Source organism: Nematolebias whitei, chromosome 15 (genome assembly GCF_014905685.2).
Source record: "Nematolebias whitei isolate Nwh7 chromosome 15, NemWhi1, whole genome shotgun sequence".
In the NCBI taxonomy this organism is placed as follows: Eukaryota; Metazoa; Chordata; class Actinopteri; order Cyprinodontiformes; family Rivulidae; genus Nematolebias; species Nematolebias whitei.
Genome location: NC_056512.1, coordinates 14,053,811 through 14,068,901, shown reverse-complemented (window position 1 = coordinate 14,068,901; position 15,091 = coordinate 14,053,811). Strand labels below are relative to the sequence as shown.

General features: G+C 42.3%; 1 protein-coding gene across 1 annotated transcript in view; it reads right to left on the bottom strand.

The window, feature by feature from the left end:
- Positions 1-15,091, bottom strand: part of LOC119421966 (MAGUK p55 subfamily member 2) — a 44,897-nt gene that overhangs the window by 24,161 nt on the left and 5,645 nt on the right. Inside the window, exons 2-3 of the mRNA XM_037689323.1 lie at positions 11,961-12,009; positions 564-776 (exon numbers count right to left, since the gene is read on the bottom strand). Of these exons, the coding sequence (XP_037545251.1) occupies positions 564-776; positions 11,961-11,991 (244 nt within the window). The 5' untranslated portion in view covers positions 11,992-12,009. The remainder of the gene's footprint in view (positions 1-563; positions 777-11,960; positions 12,010-15,091) is intronic.

Genomic DNA, 15,091 nt, shown 5'->3' with positions numbered 1-15,091 from the left:
GTGCTATATTTTTAGACTGCTGGAGGACAAACTGACCTCATTTCCTCGCTCTGCTGCTGTCTTTACTTGCTCTACTCTACCTGTTCGTGTATGTAATTATTTCTATCATTAACGTGTTTTTCTTTCTCTTTCTTTCCATAGAAACTACACCAGGACAAACCATTCGGTTTGTCTGTCACTTTCCTGTCTTCTCTAACTCCATTCAGTCAAGACTACCCATCTTCAACACTGCTGAGCTGGAGGTTTCATCCTGTTCAAAGAAACTGTCACACACTTTCCATTGTCACCAAAGTGCTTGATCAAGATTGAAGATTTATTGCAATCTGAGGGTGTCCTTAGATAGATAGCGTTTACTACTCTGCATTTGTAATGCTTTTGTACAGTGTCCTGAGATTACTTTTGTTGTGGATTAGCACCGTATAAACAAACTGAAGTGAATTGTTTCTGTCTGAATTTCAAATTTCAGTTTCAGTGTTTTGGATAGACATCACAGGTATACCAGCTGCTTTTGGTGTTTTTTTTTTAATTTTATTTTATTTTATTTTTTAACAAACCTGATCATGTGAGATAATCAAAATTCATCAGTTGTTTCATAATTGCATTGCAGGCCTCTAACTTGTAATCAAATGGGCCACTGATTCCCACCCCTAAACTGTATGTCTGTGTGTAGCACACCGGAGGGCTCTCCATGATGCCTTTGAGGTAGATGAGGTCCAGGTCATTAGCAATAGTGGAGCTGGTGGTGCTGTCACTCATTGCATCCAACACCTGGGGCCCTGGAACACACATTACACAAATATTGGAACAAGAAGAGCTGTACTAAGGCCCAGTTTACAAAACACCCATTTTGAGAGAAACGGTAGATTTCTGCTGCAGTTTAGCCGTTCACGTACACAAGAACATTACCCGTGGCTCCTCGGACTGATGAAGTCTTTTGGATGAAAGACGAAATGTTTCAGCACAAAGAAAGTGTCCAGAGGACCTGACTTAACTTTGTTGGACAGCAGTACTTGTTTTCTCTGAAATCAAAGCTTTCTGAATCCAGGTCTGCACACCTACATCAAGGTTCAAGGTTCTCTATTGTCATTCACATCAAATGTGGTACATGAGGTGGAACAAAATTGTGTAGTCAAGGTCTCAGTTACACCCAAAAATAGCAAAACAAATATATAAAAAGAAACCGTATACAAGGGTCTAATATATTTGCTAAACAATAATAATGTAATATAATATGGTATATTATTTAGACAGCAGCCCGGACATGAGTCTGTTGTGAGCAGAGGGGTATGAATATAGCAGCTTAAAGGCAAGAAATCAGCAGCATGGATAATCAGCAGCACAGATAAAGTGACATATCACCAAATAAAGTGGCATTACAGTGATTTATTTTTTCCTTACAGTGATTATCCTGGTTAAATATTCATGAGACTAACAGCTTCATGGTAGAAGCTGTTCCTCAGTTAAGTGGTTCTACACTTAATGCTCCTTAACCTCCTTCCTGAGGGGAGCGGGGCAAAAAGTGTGTGTGTTGGGTGAGTGGAGTCCTTCATGATGCAGATGGCTCTCTTTCTGTATCTGGAAGAGGTGGGGAGGCTGACTCCATTGGTAGATGTGTGAAATTGCATGTGCACATTACAGATGGCTACATGTCTGGTCAAGAAGGCCCATCAGCATCTCTACTTCCTCAGGAAGCTGAAGAGAGCTGGACTTGGGAGCTCTGTCCTGAGGAGCTTCTATCTCTGTGTGGTGGAGGGCGTTCTCTGCACCTGCATCACCGTGTGGCACAGCAGCTGCACTGCTGCTGAGAGGATGGCTCTGCAGAGGGTGGTTAAGACTGCACAGAAGATTGTGGGGAGCAGCCTTCCCACCACCTCGGACCTCTACACTTCACGATGCAGGGGGAGGGCGCTCCGCATCATGAAGGACTCCACTCATCCTGCACACAGTCTGTTCCAGCCCCTCCCCTCAAGCAGGCGGCTGAGGAGCATTCAGAGCAAAACCACCAGGTTCAGAAACAGTTTCTTCCCTGCAGCTGTCAGACTGCTGAACTCGAGCCGCACTTATTTCAGCTTCACACACACACACACACACACACACACACACACACACACACACACACACACACACACACACATATATATATATATATATATATATATATATATATATATATTATAGACCTATATCTAATCTAACGTTCATCTAAAAAATTCTAGAGAAAATATTTGCAGGTCAGTTGCATGAACATCTACAAAGAAATAATTTGTTTGAAGAGTTTCAGTCAGGGTTTAGAGCTCACTACAGCACTGAATCTGCACTGGTGAAAGTTACCATGATATTCTCATGGCCTCTGACAACGGACAGGTGTCTGCACTGGTCCTGTTAAACCTCAGTGCTGCATTTGATACAGATGACCATAATATTCTATTACAGAGACTTAAATATGATATTGGAATTACAGGAATGGCTCTTAATTGGTTTAAATCATATTTATCTGATAGATTCCAATTTATAAGTGTAAATAATGAATCTTCATCATACACCAAAGCTATCCATGGAGTTCCTCAAGTTATTGCACAGGTATTGACATTGAGGTTGAATTATTAGTTACGTTATTGCCATTTGTTCAGTGTTATTTATAGAGATGTCAGTAATCTGACAGCTTATGGATAATAGTTGTCCTTTAGTCATTTGTACGTGATGACAGACTCCTGTATCGTCTGCCAGAGGGTAGTAGATGGAAGAGTCCTTGTGCTGTGTGGGTGTGATCCTTAATAAGGCTGCGTGCTTTACGCAGACATTGGCTGTGGTAGATGTCCTGGATGGTGTGGAGACTGCTACCAGCGATGTCCTCTGCTGTTTGCACCACCCTCTGTAGAGCTTTCCGGCTCTGACTGGTGCAGTTCCTGTACCACCCTGTGATGCAGCCTGTCAGCAGGCTCTCCATGGTGCACCTATAAACGTTGGTGAGGATGCTGGTGCTTGTACCAAACTTCTTTAGTCTTTTAGGAAGTAGTGTCTTTGTTGGGCTTTCTTGACCACAGTGTCCGTATGTAAAGTCCAGGACAGATCCTCAGTAATGTGAACGCCAACGAACTTGAAGCTTCTGACCTGCTTCACCTCAGCGTTGTTTATGTAGATGGTGGACTGCTGACCTCCACGCTGTTTCCTCAAGTCTACTATCATCTCCTTTGTTTTGCTGACATTAAGAGAGAGGTTATTTGCCTGACACCAGCTGGTCAGTGATTTCACCTCATCTCTGTAGGCACTCTTATCTTGTTGGTGATGAGGCCCAAGATGGTGGTGTCATCAGCATACTGGAGGATGACATTAGAGCTGTGCTTGGCGGTACAGTCATGTGTAAATAGAGAGTACAGGAGTGGAGAGAGGACACAGCCCTGAGTGTACCCGTGCTGAGGACTAGTGTGGAGGAGGGTGACTGCCGATTTTCACTGCCTGTGGTCTGTTGGTGAGCAAGTCCAGTATCCAGCAGCAGATGGACTTCTCCAGGCCCTGTTGTGACTTGGTGCAATATAAATAAACTTAATTGGAATTAATTGAGAATAGTAACATTATCGTTGTCGTCTTCAATGAAATGCATTGTTTGTCTGAAATCTTAACTTCTCTGCAAAGAAAATAAACCTCTGCTGCGGTCAATACTAATTAATCCTTCACCATATGGGACTGACTAAACAATGAACAGGGAAGGGTGTTTTTGTGTTTAATTTACATTTATGTAGCACACTTGATAACTTTATGGTGAATACTGGAGGATAGAAAATGTGAACGCACGTTGGAGGACTGTTCTTATGACGGGACCCTTGGATCTCTACACCTTTAACTACCAGTGGTAGGTAGTGTTCGGTGGACTCTGACTGCTCCAGCTCACAGAGGAGGCTGTCTTGTTGGGTCAGAGTTTGGACCACCGGGTGGGTCTCTTTGGTTTCACATGATTTCAAAGGAATACTCACCGGGCTCGTGTCCTCGGCTGAGGAGTCCTTTGCGCCTTCCGAGGTACCTGCCGTTAGGCAGTCTGTGTTACACTCCGGAGGCATTTGTATCGGCAGTGGTTTGCTCACCTTGGCCCACATCGTTTGATCACCATAATCTATAATCGCGTCGAAGCGATTTATAAAATCCTGGCCAACCAAAAATGGGAATGAGTCAACACGAGACACGTGTACCGGGTGGTATAGTGTCATTCTGCCAATCTGCATGTGAACCATTGCTATAGCTGTCAGGGTTGTCCTCTTCTCTGAGAGACCCTGCATTTCTATAGCACATTCTGTGAGAGGTATTATCCTGTTAACACCGGCAGCGGCTGTCCTCAGCTCCTCGAACAGTTTAGCTGACATAATTGTTATGTCTGCCCCACCGTCCAGAAGTGCTTCGTGTGTGAGGACTCCTTCGAGTGTTACTGACAGGTACGCCTTTTTGGCGACCCCCCTTCTGATAAAGTTACACAGAAACCTCTTAGGTTTTTTCTGAAGTTTCTTCACATGTTCAGCCTTGTCTGTGTAATCTTGGTTTGTCTGAACCGTCAGCACAGCAGTAGCTGTTTCTGAGTGTTCAGCCTGCGATGACTCGTCATCGTGTGTGTGTGAGTTTACCCCCCCTTCTTCCGATGAGGGGTTGTTGGAGGCAACAACAACAATGTCTTGGTGTGTTCCACCGACATCTGTGATGTTGTCATTCGCGCCCTCAGATGTAATAGTGATTACATCACTGCATAGTGCTCCAGGTTGGTTTCCCGTGTCAGTGTGTTCCAAAGTTTCTAACAACCTGCGTAGTTTCTCTGTCTCTTCCGAGCTCAGAGGTGTAGGGCCTTGTTTCTGGAACATTTGTGGTTTTTTCGCCTCGGTTCGTTTCGTCCGAGGTGGGGGACGGTTAGGTACGTCTTTTGGGGGTTCCTTTTCGGACTTCCCCTGATAATATGGGTCACCTTGGTTCCCATATCTTTGCGTCCTACGCACACCCCATTTACGATAATCACGTTCATCCTCTGAAAGAGGAGCTTTTTTGTCCCAGCGTGCACCTTCATGACGCGGTTTGTTAGTTTGAAAAGACTGCTTTTTCTCGCCTTTTTTAGAAGGGGGAGGCGATGCACGCCGTCCTTCCCGTTCTAGCGAGTGGGGTTTAACCTTTACACCAGGAAACACCTCTATGGGCATCTTAGCATGAGAACATGCCTCAAACACATTCACAGCACACTGTTTAATCTCATTGATGGATTTTTCTCTGAAATTTGCCATCATTTGTACTGACGTTTTAAAGTCAGTGTGAAGATTTTTGCTGAAAACAAATTTAAAACCTTCTTCTTCCTCCATTCCGGTTTCATTTCTGTAACCAAAATAAGCTTGGAAGATTCTTTTGTAATAAACCTTTGGATGTTCATGCTTCCCTTGCGTGACCTTGTCAGCAGCTGGGAAACCAGCAGGTCCCGTGCAGGGGTCGTATTCCCTGATCAAAGCTTCACACAGAAGGTTGTAATCCCTTCTCGTGGCATCAGGTTGACGCTCGATGAAGGTGAACACCTCTCTGTCCGAAGTGAGCCTTATCAGACTGATTTTATCCTCAACCGTAGCATTAGGATAACCACTCAGTCTGAAATCAAGGTCATTCAGATACGCTTTTGTTCCAGTTGAACCCATTGGGCCAGGTACAAAGCGTTGTACATATTTTGAGAGTTTTTGAAGATCATCTATTGAAAGAGAAAGTTTCAATGGTCTCTCTTGCCTGCTTGGTAGTGGAGACCTGTTCAGGTCTGTCCCTGCTACTTTAGGTAAGGGTGGAGGTGTGTCTCTACACACATGTGGAGGTGGCAGAATGGGATTAAGAGCAGGAGGTGCACCAAAATTCTTCTGAGGTGATTGTGGGTGACCTGGACTCCGACCTTGTTCGTCTTTGAGTTCCAGACCAGCTCGACCCACGTCAGAAATCTTATTTGTTGCTGCGGCTAGTTTCTCCTCACAGGCCTTTAAGCGTTCCTGTGATGTTTGACATTCACTTGGTAAACGCACGCCTTGTTGGACTAACGCCTCCTTTTCCAATCTGCATTCGTTCAGAGCTTCTGATGTGAGCTGCAACCGTTGTCGTAGCATATCGTTGTCTGAACACAGTGCTTGGTACTGAAACTCTCTATCCCTAATCTTCTCCTCATACGAGTGAGCTTGTAATGACAGCTGAGCTCGTGAGAGCTCTCTGTCACGTTGTACCTCATTTGCACGGGTCTCCTGATCAAAGTTAGACTGTGCCATGAATTTGAGATACTCCTCCCTGTCGCTGTTAAACCTTATTGCAAGGTCATCAGCTTTGTTTACCACAGCATAGAATGATGCTTTCAATAAGAGCGCCAATTTAGCCAGCTTGTCATAGCTTGACTTTGTTCTGTCTGTAGAGGTCACACTCTCTGCAACCTCCTTCAGCTTGTCCAATAACTCTTTTGAGTTCATGCTGTCCACCTGTTCACCATATGGATGTAAGGATTCTGTGAGCAGCGTCAACGCTCCCTCTAAACAGTCCTTCATCTCACAAGGATCAAAATCCTTTTCTCTCACACCTGCCATGGTTATTCACTGTTCAGCACTTATCTGGTTAAACAGTTGCCAACTTCAGATTATTTTAATAGGTAAATATTTGTATTCAAGTGTCATGTGAGTTTCACACACTTTTTAGCTCTGGGTTCACTCAACAGTACTGTGTAAGCCACTTCTTCAAATGAATGGGCACCTATTCGTAGGTTTTACCCCAATGCATGAATATTTTTAAGTAAATGCCTCTTTGGCAGTGTTACTTAACGTGCTTAAATCAAACAGATACAAGAACCAGGCTTCTCAGTGATATTTACTCTAAAGCACTTAACATTAAATAAACCTGCAATTTTTCTAAAAGTCTCACAGCAACTTTAGTTTTTTAAACGCTTTTAAAGCAGTTTTATCCCAGAAATTCGCTATTTTAACAGTTACTCGAATAAACCAGGTTGGGTGAAAAGAAAAAGAATTATGAGGAGCTTATCAGTCCCTCTTCAGGAAAACTGTTATACTCCTCTTTCAACAGCAGGTGGTGGTGTAAGCTTATTTATACCAGTAGGAGTCTATGACAACTTCCTGTGGCTCGTTCAGTTGACATCCGGTTGTTAGCCGTTAGCTTTAGAATTAGCATCGGCAAAACTCGGTCAAATCAACATTTCTGAACGGATTTAAAGCTAAAACGTGGCGTTGTTTTAAAAAGCACGTCTTTTATGCATGAAACATGAGTTTTGTGGGAACAGTGGCGGCTCCATTTAGCGATTTTAAACACAGTGGAGGCTTCGGTTGAACCGAGACTCATTTCCAGGGTCACGTGACTGAATCAACCAATGGTCAGAGACAACAGCGGGGGTGGGTTTTACAACCTGACATCAGAGGAAGTGACGACAGACACGTCACTCGTCTCTCAGCGAATCAGAGCTACCCAAACAGCGGTTTTCAACCAATGACGCATCGTCATTCTTGCTATCTTTGTTAGCATTAGCCTGAAAAAGTCCGGTCAACTTTCGTCCATTAACTTCTCAAAATGTACGATTTTACTGTTACAGATGTAACGAAGCACTTAACAGTGATCTGAGACTGAGCCCAGCTTTTAAAACAGCGTTTATCCATTCAACACGACTCGTTCGAACGAATCAGAACCGAGTCCGACAGCCGAAACGGGTCAGAACCCCCGTCCCTCTCTGCGACAGTTTAACAGAATAAAGCGTTTTACCACAAACCCAGCTTCAGTTACACAACCGAAGTACAAATTTCAGCTTTTAATGAACACCTTGACGTTACTTTCAGCTCTAAAACAGTGTTGTTCTTAGACTCATCCGAGCCGTTCTCTAGAACTGAACCACACAGCTGATAGATTAGAAAGCTGCACTTTTCATGCCAACATTCAGTTCACGTATTAACACAGACTCCGTCACATTTAACTCACGCCTCTTCAAACATTCGTACGGCCACGAAACGTTCAAATGGCGGATATCGGGTCACGAGGAGCTCTTTAGAGACCTGTACCGGCCACCAGAATGTAGTGAGATAGGTCGGTTAGCTTCGTTTAGCTTCGGAGCTCCACTACACGTTATAATATCTGGACTAGTTCAAGTACCTGATATTATACTTAATTTAAACGGGTTCTCTCTTTTTCGAGCTACTTGACAGATATGTGACAGAGATACTGTGTGGGAGATGGTTTAATCAGTGACGTGAGACGTTAAGTTTCTTTGACCCATCAAAATGAATGTGGTCATTTATTAACAGAATCAAAATTTAACATCAAACATTGTACACGTGATTATTCTGATTGTACTCAATAACACATTTTAATTAATGAGCTTTACAATGAGAAACCATACGGCCATGGTATCTCACTGATAGAAGATAGAAGAGTTTTAAAGATGGGAAATGAGGGAGTTTAAATGGAGAGAGATGGTGTGTGAGGGAAAATGTGTCGACGAAGAATGGCACCCTCCATTCGAACCCAGCTCTACCTCGGTACACTTCGGTAGTGGAAATCGACTCTTTACCTGTAGAAGATGTCTCCACTGGTACGGAGTTCCATTTAACCCTACCTTTCCAGCGTCCCCGTAGGATAGCAGAGAACCGTCCGGAGTAGTGACGGTACTTCGTTCAACAGCAGCTCACCTCACGGGTGGACTCACATGAGCTGTGAGTCCGTCAGAGGTTCCACTCAGATGTGGAAGATTCCATAATCCCCACGAGACTCGGAACTTTGTGCTTCCTTCTGGAACTTTGTCCTGCGTAGTTCCCGTTGTTCTGCGTTCTGCATTCTGCTTGGAACTAGGAAGTGTTGACCCTTTTAAAGAGGTCAGTTCCCGTTCCTCTGAGAACTTCCTGATTGGTTGAAACGAACCAACAGGGGTGTGGTCTTAGTGACTTAAGAGGGTCATTAAAAGTCAAGGAGACAGAGTAGATTGTTAAGAACAGATAGAAAAATGTTTTGAAGAACAGAGACTTTTTGGAGCCAGTCTTCCTTCTATCTGTCTGATAGAGATAAACATGACATTTCTTTCCAGTAAACATGTTTTTGACCGTTCCTTCACTTTTGACTGACTTACAACTTGCACATTTCAGACAGAAAATCAAAAATGCATCATTACTCTTGTAACAGACATTAACTTGATTTCTACTTTGAATGAGGATTAAAAATCATTAATACTGTTTCACAGTTGATTTAAAATGAGTAGTTCACTTCAACATTTAAAATGGTTTGAACTAAACACACTTTTGATTATCAAGATATTGTAAAATAGTAATGATAATAAAAAGAGAGTGTTCTTTCAATTGATCAGTGCAGGATACAATTAGAAAGTCTCTGGATGAACTTAATTTGTGTTTCTGGACTCAAATCAATGAAATAACAGTTCTTGTCCCAGGAAGGCCCTCAGGGCCAGATTTTGACCTGAGGCTTAGTTCACTACAAGGGCACCACTTGTAAACCTAGAATGGGATTAGGTATAGCATGGATCTCATTAGCTTAGCTTCATGGCTGCTAACAGCTACACTCAATAAACAAGCCCCGCTCCACTCACTGTTTTCTTAGATTCTTGGGGGTGGACAAAGCTGAAAAATTTCCAGCCCTTATATTCATTCATTCAACCTTAATTTAGACAGGTTAATCCCATAGAGCCTCGAGGACTCATTTACAAGAGAGACCTGATTTCAACAAAGAAAGATGACAACAATGGACAACAGCGACAACAATAAACAGTTATAAAAGAACAGATTACAGTTTAAAAAAACAAAACAAATTAAAATAAGATGGCAAAAAAAGTAACAAAAACAGCTAGATTATAAGGCGTATGTAGAAAACTAAAAACAGGAACATGTCAGCATTGGTTCTTGCCAGGAGTCCAACAGATGTTTGAAGCCACATAGAGAGGTCAAGGTCGAGAACTTCAGATCTTTTTACAAAATATTCCAAGAAACAGGAGCGGAGTAGGAGAAGGTCTTTTGCCAAGTTCAGTCCTCACTGAGGGAACACTGCAGGTAATAATGTCCTGAGAGCGCACGCTGTAGCTGCACTCACGCAGAGACATGTAGGAGGAGATGTATGAAGGCAGCAGACCAAGAAGTGATTTAAAGATGAAAATGTACCAGTGAGAGAGTCTGTGTGAAGTTAATGATGTCCAGTTAACCAGTAGACAGCATCCAACATTCCAACGTTCATGTAAATAATGTCACCGTAATCAGTGGAGGGAAGGAAAGTCACAGTTACAAGGTGTTTCCTAGCATTCAGAGTTAGACAGGATCTATTTCTGAAAAAGAAACCCAGTTTAACTTTCAGTTTCTTTACTGTTTTCCACATGGAGCTTAAAAGAGAGATGATATTGTTTATCGGTGGGAGTCTTCCCCTCCTAATATCGGTATTGACGATAGCTAAAATTTCCATATTGATCGGGCTCTAGTATAAACTGTTTAAAAATGTGAATAATGGAAAAAGAAATAAATAAAAAGATTTGCTGTGTAGTGAACTAAGCCTCAGGTCAAAACCTGGACCTTCGTGGGACAGGAACTGTTATTTCATTGATTTGAGTCCAGAAACACAGATAAAGCTCATCCAGGGACTTTCTAGGTGTGTCCTGCACTAATCAATTGAAAGAACACTCTCTTTCATATTATCATTACTATTTTACAAATGTCTTGATAATCAAAAGTGTGTTTAGTTCAAACCATTTTAAATGTTGAAGTGAACCACTCATTTTAAATCAACTGTGAAACAGTATAAATGATTTTTAATCCTCATTCAAAGTAGAAATCAAGTTAATGTCTGTTACAAGAGTAATTATGCATTTTTTTGATCTTCTGTCTGAAATGAGCAAGTAGTGAGTCGGTCAAAAGTCAAGAGAACGGTCAAAAACATGTTTATCGGAACGAAATGTCATGTTTAACTCTCACAGACAGATAGAAGAAGACTGGCTCCTAAATGTCTCTGTTCTTCAAAACATCTTTCTGTCTGCTCCAAAACATTTCTCTGTTTGTTCCAAAAACATTTCACTGTCTCCTTGACTTGTAATAACCCTCTTACGTCACTAAAACCACACCCCTGTTGGTTCTTTCAACCAATCAGGAAGTTCTCAGAGGAACCGGAAGTGACCTCTTTAAAAGGGTTGACACTTCCTAGCTCCAAGCAGAACAAGTTCCAGAGGAGAACAAGTTCCAGAGTGGAACAAGAGTTCCAAGAAGAACAACGTTCCAGACATGAACCAAAGTTCTTCTGAGTCTCGTGGGAATTATGGAATCTTCCACATCTGAGTGGAACTCTGACGGGCTCACAGCTCATGTGAGTCCACCTGGGAGGTGAGCGGGCTGTTGAACGAAATGATCTCACGACTCCTGAGGTCACAGCTGTCCTTACGGAGACGCTGAAAAGCGTTGAAAGGCAACTCTACACCGAGGCCGAACTATCGTCTGCAAAGGTAAAGAGTCGATCTTCAACTGCGAAGTGTACCGTGGATTGAGCTGCGTCCAAAGGAGCGTGTTGTTTCTGGTTATAACAGACACATTCCCTCACCCATCTCTCTCCATTTAGACTTCATTTTCCCATCTTTAAAACTCTTCTATCTGCCAGTAATTAATCCAGATATTTTCAGAAATGTCTGTTGGTTTCAAAAGCTGCAAGTGAGAAAATCATGGCCGTATGATTTTCTCAGTGCAAAGCTCATTAATTAAGCTGTGTTATTGTAATCAATCTGCCAATTATTGTAAATGTGTGATGTGTTTAAATCGTTTTAATAAACGACCCACTGTTGTTGGTGAGTCAGAAATTAAAACACGTTTCCGTCCACATTTAATATTCAAAACACGATAGTACTCAGTCCAGAAAAATGAAAGAATCCGTTTAAATTATGGATAATATCAGACAGGTATCATTCATTACAGCTGATAATAGCTACAATTAGGAGCTGGGTCTGGTCTTACCGGGCTCTGTCCTGCTGGAGGCCACAGGCATGGCAGAACTTCAGTCGATCTGAGAGACACAGAAAGAGGGGAAACACCTTTTTTTAAATCCCCAACAAACAAAACAGGTGAATATAAATATATGTAAATATCTTAACAGTTTGTAACAAAATATGTTGAAACAATCAGTCAAATCTGATAATTAACTACTATTTTATTCAATCCAATATGGTGCACAATTTTCTCACGTTAAAGTGTATAATTTGTGAAGTCCAATATTTACTCTGTCACCATTACCAAATCATTTTGTCTATTTAAAACTTTTATTTATTTTTTTATTTTTTTATGTAAACACAGGTACATTTTCCCTTAAATGTTCCAGGGACTGTACAGTCAACTACAACTAGTTCTATAAACACTAACAACTTTAGCTTGTAATATATTTATTTTAAAAAGTACTTTAAATCTTTTTCCAATTATTGTACACACTACAGTACAATTTCTACAGCAGTTTACCACTGCACATTCTTCTTATACAAAGAAAAGCCAACTACAGTGTCTTGAATGATACGTTTAACATGCCTCCCCCGTTTAACATTTTAATTTCTGACTGACAGTGTACTTCTCAACTTTTGGATGTCTCTGTGAAAAAAAACTTCAGCTGACTGTGTAATCTAAAAGTGGGAATGGGTGAGTTTGTTTGTTAGTTTCTGGAGCTAGCATGCTAGTGCTAGTCTCCAGGTTATTATAAAGATACATCCATCTTTACCCGCTTCTTCCATTTTGGGTCACGGGTTGCTGGTGCCCATGTCCGGCAATCACTGTGGGAGGGGTGGGGTACACCCTGGATGGATTGCAAGTCCATCACAGGGACACATAGAGACAAACAACCATTCACTCACACCTAAATGTCACGGTCAGCAGCCCCCGCTGCCCCCCCCATCTGCCTAAGCCTCTGCCTTCTCCTTCAAGCTGCAACCAGGAACCAACATTTATATCTTCAAACAATCATCCCACAAACTAAATCATTTCCTTCCATTTCTAGGTTCTGTCTCTGTCTGCTCTTTATGTTTTTGTTGTTCTGCTCTGTGTGTGATTTTCTGTTTATCTGATTCTGTTATTCTCCACTCACTCCTCAGTCTGCCTCTCCACTCAATCTTTATCATTCACACCTGTCCCTCATCAGCCACCTGCCCAGGTGCTCTCGTTACTCACTCTCCCTCTGTCTCATAAAAAGCCTGTCTCTCCTTCACTCCTTGTCCGGTGATTGTTCTGTGTTCACAGATGTCTCAGTCCTCCTCTGTCTTGTCAGTTTTTTGTCCCTCTGATGATCTGCTCTGCCTAGTTTCTGATCCTGTCTGCCAAAGTAAGTTTTGCTGCACCGACAGCCTTTTGTTTTGTTATTTAAAATAAATTATTTTTATTTTAAACTCCTGCCTCGCTCGCCTCCCTGCAATTGGGTTCCAACCTCGAGGATCGTGACACCTAAAGACAATTCAGAATTACCAATCAGTCTAACATGCATATTTTTGGTCTGCGGAAGGAAACTGGAGTACCCGGAGAAAACCCACACATGCACGGAGAGAACATACAAACTCCACCCAGAAAGGCTCCTGGACCGGGATTTGAACCAGGGACCTGTTCACTGAGAGATTGAGAGGCAGCAGCTCTACCAGTTGCGTCACCGTGCTCCCCATTATACAGATACAGATATTCTTTATTGTCATTCGTATCACATGTGGTACATGTGGTGGAACGAGATTGTGTACACAGGGTCCCAGTTACATCCAACAATAAAATGTAAAAGAAAAACAGTAATAAGATCTAAGATATGAACTAAGAAAAACATCAGCTAAAAATATGCTAAGCTCTAACATAAAAACAATACGCCAAACAGCAGCACGAACATGAGTCTGTGTGAGCAGATGAGCATGAATGAACACAGCAATATGAAACAGATCAGCAGCAACATGAAACAGATCAGCAGCAACATGATGTTATTTTTCACAGTGATTATCCTGGTTAAATATTCATGAGTCTAACAGCCTCAGGGTAGAAGCTGTTCCTCAGTCTAGTGGTTCTACACTTAATGCTCCTTATTGTATTGGGCTCTGTGATAAATCAGTACTATTGCTACATTTATTTGAAAGTGCTTATAGAAAAATAATTATCAACAATTAATACTTTTCTATACTAAATGTTACTGATGGTATTGTTCTACTATTTCTGAAAACCTGCATTTGTATTGATCTGGATAATGAAAAATAAGCCTCTTGCAATAAATAACTAGGTCCTAGTGTTAACATTGAAGCATTTAAATTGGAAAGTACATTGAAATGGTAAAATGCTATTGCTATATTGTGTGCTAAGATGCAATATTAGGACCTTTAATATTAGGAATATTTAAGAGTACTCAAATAATAAGAGCTTGATTCTACTTATAAAACAAAAAAACAAAACAACTCGGGTGAAGAGAGGAGCTGAGCTGTCAACTGATCACCACCTGGTTGTGAGTTGGATCAGATGGCGGGAGAAGATGCTGGACAGACCCAGTAGACCCAAACGTGTAGTGAGGGTTTGCTGGGAATGCCTGGCAGAAGAACCCGTCAGAAAGATCTTCAACTCACACCTCCGGGAAAGCTTTAATCACATCCCAGCTGAGGCAGGGAACATTGAGTCCAAGTGGGTCATGTTCTGCGACTCAATTGTTGAAGTGGCTGCTTGAGCTATGGCTGCAAGGTTGTTGGTGCTTCTCGTGGTGGCCATCCTCAAACTCGGTGGTGGACACTCCAGGTTAGGAAGGTTGTCAAGCTGAAGAAGGAGTCCTATCGGTCCTTGTTGGCTGGTGGGACTCTGGAGGCAGCTGAGGGAGGCAGGAGGCAGTAACTGAGGGTCAAGTGATCCGCAGTCTTGGCTGTTGTTGAGGCATAAGCTCAGATGTGGGAGGAGTTTGGTGAGACCCTGGATAATGACTCTTGGTCGGCTCCGAGGAGATTCTGGCAAACCATCAGGAGGCTGAGGAGGAGAAAGCAGCTCTTTACTAACACTGTGTTCAGTGAAGGTGGGGTGCTGTTGACCTCAACCAGTGATGTCCTCCTCAACCAATGATGTCCTCCTCAACCAGTGATGTCCTCCTCAACCAGTGATGTTCT